General features: G+C 37.1%; 1 protein-coding gene across 1 annotated transcript; it reads left to right on the forward strand.

The window, feature by feature from the left end:
- Window positions 1-94: 94 nt before the first annotated feature.
- Window positions 95-7,557, forward strand: LOC110670990 (uncharacterized). The gene is made up of 8 exons (XM_058134215.1): window positions 95-265; window positions 566-1,224; window positions 1,337-1,414; window positions 2,032-2,162; window positions 4,729-4,752; window positions 5,274-5,412; window positions 6,486-6,755; window positions 7,010-7,557. The coding sequence occupies exons 1-8, from the start codon at window positions 244-246 to the stop codon at window positions 7,241-7,243; spliced, it is 1,557 nt and encodes a 518-aa protein (XP_057990198.1). The 5' UTR covers window positions 95-243; the 3' UTR covers window positions 7,244-7,557.
- Window positions 7,558-9,001: the final 1,444 nt, after the last annotated feature.

The following is a 9,001-nucleotide window of genomic DNA, read 5'->3' on the forward strand; positions in this document are numbered from 1 at the left end:
TAAAAAGTAAATTAAACTTATTTTTTTATTTTATATACATACTTATTTTCTTTCAAATAAAAATATAATTAAGTTGCTATCAAAACGACGCCGGTTTGTGCCGTTTGAGTCCTTTTTTTTAGTTGAAAGGTTCTCAATTGAACTGGAACTGGAAGCTCAGAACGTCAATAACAGAGCTCTGTCTCTGTCTTTATCTCCTCCGAATCTGTTATCAGCTCGAATTTCTCCTTCAACTGGAAGAAGATGTGGTGCTATTTATCAACCGGTAATTTACGCTTTTTCTTTTTATCCAGGTTGATTCTAGGGTTTTGCTGGTTAGGGAAGATTGAAGTGTACTCGTGTTATCCGTTTTTTGGGTCTTGCTTGTAAATTTTCTTTGAAGCTTCATATTTTCGATAATTGAATGGGAAATTTTCAATTTTTATATTCAATGTACTATTTTTCCTTTTGGTGTAAAGCAATGGGCTTGGAAATTAATTGTAACTGATTGGGATCTTCTGAAAATGTGTGAATTGTAGATTTATGAGATTCTTTTGTGATTGTTTTGTTTTGGCATTCTGTGTAGTGTGTAATATGAAACGAAAGGGAGGGAACAAGAAAGGTAAGCAAAAGGGCCCTTCTGTGGCTGCCACAAATGAGGCAGCTGTAAATTTAGTCAGTTTGGATGGGGAAGATAATTCTGCTGCAGATGATGACGATGATCATAATAATAATAATAATAATGATAATAATAATAATAATAATAATCATAGTCATAATAATGAAGAATATGAATCTGGAATGGATATTGATACGCCTTCTTCCACTGGTACAGACCAACCATTGAATCTTGCTAGTATCAAACCTGATGGTTCCATCGACAAGACCGCAGGAAAGTCAGTTGGGTGTGTTAAGGTTAAGCTCAAGACTTCAAAGTTGTTAGAATTGCAGAGTGATACTGATAAGGGCAGCCCACAACTGGCTTTGGAGAAACAAGGTGGGGTTAGTGATAAAATTGAAGACACTGGCAACTCCCTATCTGAAATCAAAACTGGTGTTCCTGGAAATGTGTCAACGAAACCTGGCAGTATAAAGATTAAGTCCTCAAAGGTGCTTGGTGGATTGAGTGTGCAGAAGAGTGGTAGCACTGTAATGGTGCATGATGAGAGTTTACAACAAAAGGAACCGGAGACACCTCATCAGGAATCTCAATATAACAAGCAAGAGTTAGATTCTGCTTTGTTGGTATGTTAGAAGTTTCAAGTGGGATGCCCTTGTTTTTATTGACTACATGATTGTCAAGTTTGTCATTGCAGTGTGGTTGAAATGTGATTTTTGTTTATTTTTATCCTTTCAGGTGATTAAGAAGGTAATGAAAATGGATGCTGCTGAACCCTTCAATGTTCCTGTGAATCCTGAAGCTCTAGGAATACCTGTAAGTAGAAATACTTACTGTTTGGGGTGCTTAATGACATTACATCCATGGTCCTTATAGCACAATGCTTTTAATACCACACCACCCAAACAACCACCACCACCACCCCCCCAAAAACCTCTTCCCGCCTTTTTTTTTTTTCTCTCTCATTTTGCATGGATTGGTGACTTTGAATGTTACAGCTCCTTAGAGAGAATTGCCAAGATCAATGAAGCTTTTGCAATTAATTTGGTGTTGACCGCTACTTGTCTTTGATGAGTGTGGATCAATAAATGCTTAGGCGCCATAGTCTCTCGTTTATGATTGCCGGCTCATTATTATTCTCTGCATTTCTCTCTATTTAATGACCACCCTCAGGTATACCATAGGAATCTCATCTGTCTTCTTCATGTCATATCAATCACCACCTATATACAACAAGAAAGAACATATTGTCCATCGCTGAGCACTCAGTATTTCTTTATGCAAGATGAATAGAAAATGTGGAAGTACTAGGTTTGTTCTGATAACAGTCCTGTATTTTTATGCCAGAATGCTTGATATGTTTATTTCTTTCCATAAAGTTATTTCTTTCCATAAAGTAACTTTTTTTTTTTTGTGGGATTATTTAAAACCAGGATTATTTTGACATCATTGATGAACCAATGGACTTTGGAACAATATGCAGAAATCTTGAAAAGGATGATAAATATATGAACTCAGAGGATGTCTATAAAGATGTTCAATTCATTTGGGACAACTGTTATAAGTATGAATACTAGGTCTTACTTATCCAAGGCCTTTTTTTATTGTTATAAATCATAGCATCAAAAATGGAGGAATAGCTATTATTTTAGGACTTGATAACAATATAAAAAAATGAATTTCAGTGCTTTTGGCAATATAGCTTTACTTTTTTTTTTGTATGAAAATATATCAGTACTTTTAATCTTGTCAATTCAGATCAAATTTTAATTTGTGATACAATTATATCCTTCATCAGTTTTCATTTAAAATTATCATTAGCTTACTTACATCGGTCTTAAGCAGGAGTTGCTGGGGCCAAACTATGCCAAGAAATAACTAATGTGGCAGGGTATCAATTTCCTGAAATATATATATGGCTACAATTCGGATGAACCATCGCCATAAGATTTTTAGTGCCAAATCATATATGGTATCAGAGGTAGAGTCAGTGTTATTAAGGCGAAAGGCTACACTAAGGCGATAGGCTACTTTATGGCCTTAGGCGAGAGGCGAGAGGCGAGAGGCGAGAGCCTTTTTGAAGCAAGGCGCTATAACCTAAATTGCCTAAATTATATATATACATACTTTTAATATAAAAATTCATACCTTTTAACAAGTTTAAGAAGTAAAAAAAACATATTAAAAAGCATATCACACCTCCAATTAATAGAACATTAACTATTTAAAAATAAGTAACCATTTACAAATACATAACACACCTCAATCTAACATATTACAATACCCATTTAATAAAAAAACATATCACAATTGACAATTATTCACGCTCCAAGTCTCCAATTAATAGTACCTAATTTCAAAATTAAATAATCATTTGCAAATACACACCTCAATCTAACGTATCACAATACTCATTTAATAAAAAGCATATCAAAATTGACAATATCCATCTAAAAATACATATCACAATGCCCATATAATAAACAATGAAACAATAAATTAAAAAAGAAAAAAAAAGCGGCTGCTGGGTAATTAAAAATGGCATGACTGTGAGAGAAGAAAGCATAGAAGAAGAGAGGAGGAGGAGAGGAGAAAAAAAAAAGTTAAAAGGAAAAAAGAATGTAGGAAAATAAGTGTTGCAGACTTGCAGTTGGATTAAAAATGGCGTGACTATGAGAGAAGAAAGCATAGAAGAAGAGAGAGGAGAGAAGAGAAGAAAAAAAAAGTAAAAAGGGAGAAAGAACGCAGGAAAATAAGTGTTGCAGTTGGATTAAAAATGGCGTGACTATGAGAGAAGAAAGCATAGAAGAAGAGAGGAGGAGAGAAGAGAAGAAAAAAAAAGTAAAAAGGGAGAAAGAATGCAGGAAAATAAATGCTGCAGAATCGCAGATTGATTAAAAACGGCGTGACTGTGAGAGAAGAAAGAATAGAAGAAGAGAAAAGAAGGAGGAGAGGAGAAAAAAAAAGTTAAAAAGAAAAGAAGAAAAACATGGGTGTTGCGACAGACTTGAGAGAAGGGAAGAATTGAAAAAGCGAGGAGAGGAGAGAGAGGAAGGAAGAAGCAGAGGAGAGAAAGAGAGGAAGGATGAGAGAGAGAGACATACCTTACTCCTTGGGTTGTTCTTCTTTCCCTTTTTCAAGCAGCCGTAGAGTCATGGGTTGAAATTAGAGTCTCCTCTTTAGGGTTTTTAACACTTGCAGTTTAAAGAATGAATTAAAAAAAAAAAAAAAACATTATGTAACAGAGAAGTCGCCTCCTTCGCCTCACGCCCTGCGCCTCTCTCTCCCAGGCGTTCGCCTCATGCAAACCAGGCCAGGCGGAGCCAGGCGAGGCGCTTGAGGGTCGCCTCGCCTCGCCTAGCGCCTCGCCCGACGCCTCAGAGCGCCTTTAATAACACTGGGTAGAGTTCATGATTGCTACCACAAAGTAACCCCTCTTTCATCCCAAAACATCATAAGTTAACCCTGATTCATTCTGATCCTTTATCAATTGGTAAGTACAGGAATTTGTTCGTAGTGGGGTTTGCTGACAACTGAAACAGCTGTTTCATATGTTCATGGTTTGTCTGTGTTTGATAGTTTAGGAAAATTTTCTTGCTTCTTGTTTATTGGAAAATGCTAGGCTCCATTGGTTTAAGGCTGTTTGGCTGCATTTTACTGTGGTAGCCTAAGCAATATTCATTTTCGTTGTGCTAGGTGTTGAAGGCTCTCAAGGGGAGAACATTGGAGCATCAAGTCAAGGACATGGTATAAGCGGTTAATTGAAACAAAAGACAAAAAAGCGTCATGGGTATGTGATATGAACCTGCCTAACTCCACTTCAAAAACTAGCTCACAATGAGAGATTTACAAACCCATATATATAACACCCAAGACCTCCCTATAGAACTGATGTGGGACGCATCATTCCTGACCCCTTTAGACTGAACGTCCTCGTAAGGCAACTTGGGTCATGACTCGTTCACCCCGACCTCTACAAAAGAACGTCAGGGAACCTTTGTACATGGCCCGCCGACCCATACAAAGTGAGGCACTGATACCAAATGATATGAACCTGCTTAACTCACCTCAAAAGTTAGCTCATAATAGGAGGTTTACAAACCCATATATATAACACCCAAGACCTCCCTGCAAAACCGATGTGGGACGCATCGGTATGTCTCTCTATGGGTTCATTCTTTTTCTGTTAATGCATAGTATATACAATTTTCCTCCACTGTTCTAGACATATTTTGGGAATTCTTTAAATTAAATGGTAATTCCTGGATTCTGAATATCCAACTTTTAGATGTCTCATCGAGGTTATCTGGTAAATCTACATTGGCAGCTGATAAATTCAGCAGGTAATGATGAATGGTCATACAATTAGCAGAGGACAATTTTTTTATCGTTCTTTTTTCCCATCCCTCTGTTTGTTGTTTTTATACTCAATTTTCTACTGGTCCTGTGAGATATTTTGGATGATTAAATCTTATAGTTGCGAAATTTATTCAGTGTAGTCCAGTTGTTAACTGGTGTTAAGAAACTTGGATAAAATCTAATGTAAACATCAAACAGACTGCATGTGGCCCATGCTTTTGCTTTGTTCTCACATGTTAGAATGTCTTAGATTGTACAAGATATTTTATCATAATCTTTCTCTGTTTTAAATAACATAGCTAGTTCTAATTTGCAGAAGGCGCCATAAACTTGATTGTCTATGTGCCATATGTGTTCTAAAGCGCTGTAGAAGAGAGTGTGAGGAGAATGCTAGACTTGCTAAGGGTCAGATTGGAGGTGCTGATAACAAACTTGCTCAGGAGTTAAAGCAAGAGGTGCATCTATATTTTCTTACTAATGAAATGGTCATCACGTTCAAACTTCATTGATTAAGTAGATCTCAAGTTGATTTGATAATATGTGGTTGATAACAATATCCAATTTGACAAGATCTTGGTTACATACCCAATATTCCTTATATTTACTGAAATTTTGAAATAGATCTTTTTGAATTTGATAGAAGTATCTCATAGTTTGGTTACAGGTGGAACCTTAGTGTGCAACCCTTTTTGTTCTTAGCAGTTACCGTAGAAAAAAATTGCACTAAAGTGGAAAACCAGCTAGTTCAATCACAATAGTCAATGCCTGTGGAATGTTGCTCATAAACTGTTCATGTAAATTATAAATATACATATGTGTGCACATGATTATTTACTTCTATATGTTGATTGAGTGTAATAAATGGTTACATACTGATTTCTCTGTTAATTTGTCCCCAAGATAGTTGTTGTCTTGTGTTTCAGCAAAAAGACAATTATTGCCCTTGCTAATGCGGTAAAATTCAGCAGTAGAATCCCTGTTTTATATGAATATTGAATTACAAGGAAATAAGGGAATCTAATGCCAAATCAATTAGTGCGGTGGTTATCTGGAGGGTCCCACTTAATGGCATCGGCTTTTCCTTTAAATTATGAAATGTAAATATTGACTGACTAGATTGTGCATGACTGTTTAAAAAGTGTGCTTTTTGAGGTTCAATCTTGTTGATTGTAGTCCCCTTTTCTATAATGAATTGGTTTGTGATGTCACCACATAAGGGGAGAAAGAAGAGGTTTGAGTCTTATCCCAATAACTGTTTCTGGGATTTTTGCCTTTGAGCAAGAAGTATAGCTGTCATGGGCTTCTTTGATTTTGTCTTGTAAATAATTTTACAAATGTATTAGGTTTGGCACCACCTTGGTTCCCTTTATAGTATTCTTTTCTTTGCTTAGTGCTCACAAAAAGAATAATATTAAAATGTCATGTTATAAAGTGAATAATAATAATAATAATAATAATAATAATAACAATAATGCCTGTTTGGTCTCTCTCTCTCTCTCTCACTTCTTGAAGGGATCTTCACTTCTAGAAAGTCCAGGAGGTCAAGGAGAAGCATGAGGAGGACGATAATGATGAGGAAGAAGAGAAGGAGAATGAGATGGAAATTCAAAAGAAAGGGAAGGTTGAAACGTCAGAGCAATCAGTGTTTGCTGATAGATCAGGAGAGAAGCCTAATCAACAATCTCAGCCTGTACTAGCAGAGAATGCAGGTGCAGTGGGCCAAATGCATATTGAGAAGGGACATGCAATAGGGCATCATGAGGAAGAAACTCAAAAAGTTCAGCAAAATAAGAATAAGGTAATTACCTTAATAAATTTTAGGTGATGTTTGTGTGTGGGCTTGTCAAACAAGTTTGCTTAGCATAATGATGACATAGGAAGCCTAGCATGTGGGTGGGTGGATTTTTTGTCATTAGACATTTTGTCAATAAAATAATATTAATTCATCCTTGTCACCATACCGCATTGGAAGATGCACACACACCATGTCGCAATACGTTTCTATGATGTTAGGTTTTTTATCTGGTACACTGGCTCCATGATTTTACACAGTTACAGGAATCACAAGAAAGACAGCAGAAGGCTATAATGTTTGAGAAGTTCCATTCTGAAAATCCCTTGCTTCTAAGTCTGTGCAGAACTCTCTTCTCTGACAACCATAAGTCTGTCTGCAGTGGACCTCACTCACTGGTTCAGCATGAAGGTTCTGGTCACTCACTGGTTCAGCATGTAGGTTCTGGTCATACAAGTTCTATTCATGCTGCTATTGAAACTTTGATGAAGTAGGTACTTTTTGATTACTTCAGTTTGCCACTACAAAGGATCTGAAGCAATCTTTTGCTTTGCCTTGATCAAATATAATGTTATAGTGTGGCATGTTTGACATATTGCTTACATGCAAATGGAATGTCTGGTAGTTGGTGGTTCTTCTCAGCTGAGGATGGTAATTTGCTCTGGTGTTGTCTTGATTTACAATCCTTAGTCAGCATTTGTTTTGATATTTCTCATTGTGAAAACACTTAGTGCCTGTAATGATTTAATATTGAGCAAAGATTCTTTGCTGTGTTTTTGCAGGAAACAATAACTTGTAAAACTGTGAATGGTTGATCCTTTTTTTTTCCACACATCTATTTCTTTTTCATTTCTAAATGAACAGCAGCATTTAAGGTGGAAGCCTGGGAAATTCTGTTCAGGTGTGTCGAGGACAAAATCCTAACCATTCCCCAAAAGGATTAATTTAAAAATATGGCAGGAGCCTCTTCATGAACTGAAACCAAAGTTACAATTGCGAACATTCCATGCTTGGTTAGATATATTTTTTTTTCTAGAATAGACGTTTGTCTAATAGACAATGTCTATAGCCTGAAAAAAAAAAAAATAAAATAAAAAAGGGGGGTTAACATGGGAAGCTGGAAGAAGGGATAAAAGGATGTTTTGGCCAAGAAGTAATGGACATAACTCGAGTCGGCCATCGCCACCCATTAAGATTAATCTTCCAGGGATAGCACAAGGGCTTGAAGACAACGAAATCAGATCTTTACTCGGCGATCAGCAGAGAGAGTTGATAGGCAAAACTCAAACAATAACTTTGCCTTCAGGGTTAGGCGGTCATCAGATCATGTCGGCTATCAGACCCTTGAGGTCCAACAATAAAAGACACCCTTACGTGGGATAACCCAAAGTACTAGACCAAGCCGATGAAAACACACCAATGCAGGTTTAGTAGAAAAAATCCTCGCCAAAACATGTAATCTATAACAAACAAAAAGAGAAGATATTTGCAGCCCAACCCAAAGGTCGGAAGGGAGTATTCCACACCTTGGGTCGGAGAAGAGCCTTCTCTTGCTCGAGAATGCCCAAAACGACTATGTTTCCTATGAAATTGATTTTATTCAATTCACACGTGTCAAAAACACGTATAGCCTTTCCTCATGTGTGAAATGGATTGTAGGCGTGCTATGGACGCTTATGTGTGAAACAAATGTGCGCTGATTTGACTTCTAAACCAAACGATTGGTGGAAATGAAAGGACCTAATTTTCACTTCGGTTTTCTAACTCTACTAGGATGCACTTCATTAGGATTTCTATTCGTTAAACTTTTGTGAAAATGGAAGAGAATTTGATCAACTCCGCCTAAGTAGTTTGCGCTTAGCCGGTCCCAATCTCGGATAAAGGAGGAGGGTTGCGGTAGGTGACAACCAGCGTAAAAATTTCGTCACACCTTATGATATGGATTCAAATGATATAAACGTTGAGACGTCCTCTACTTACGACGCGCTACATCGGAGCCCTGGTGTAGTGAGATATATGTAAGGGTGTAGGGCGTTCACCGAAAGCGATGTGCCATGCCGGTGCTCGGGTGTGGTGTTAAATGAGCAAGGGTTCCCACATCATGGACGGGCGTGGGTAAAGAAGTTAATCCATAGGACAGATAGTAGAACAGATAGTGGAACAGAACACAAGATAGGCATAGAGAACAATAGAAGATATCATAGAAGGAGATCAATTAGGAAGAAACAGGATAGGAGGAGGATTAGGATTGG

The sequence above is a fragment of the Hevea brasiliensis genome, chromosome 14 (genome assembly GCF_030052815.1).
Source record: "Hevea brasiliensis isolate MT/VB/25A 57/8 chromosome 14, ASM3005281v1, whole genome shotgun sequence".
Lineage (NCBI taxonomy): Eukaryota > Viridiplantae > Streptophyta > Magnoliopsida > Malpighiales > Euphorbiaceae > Hevea > Hevea brasiliensis.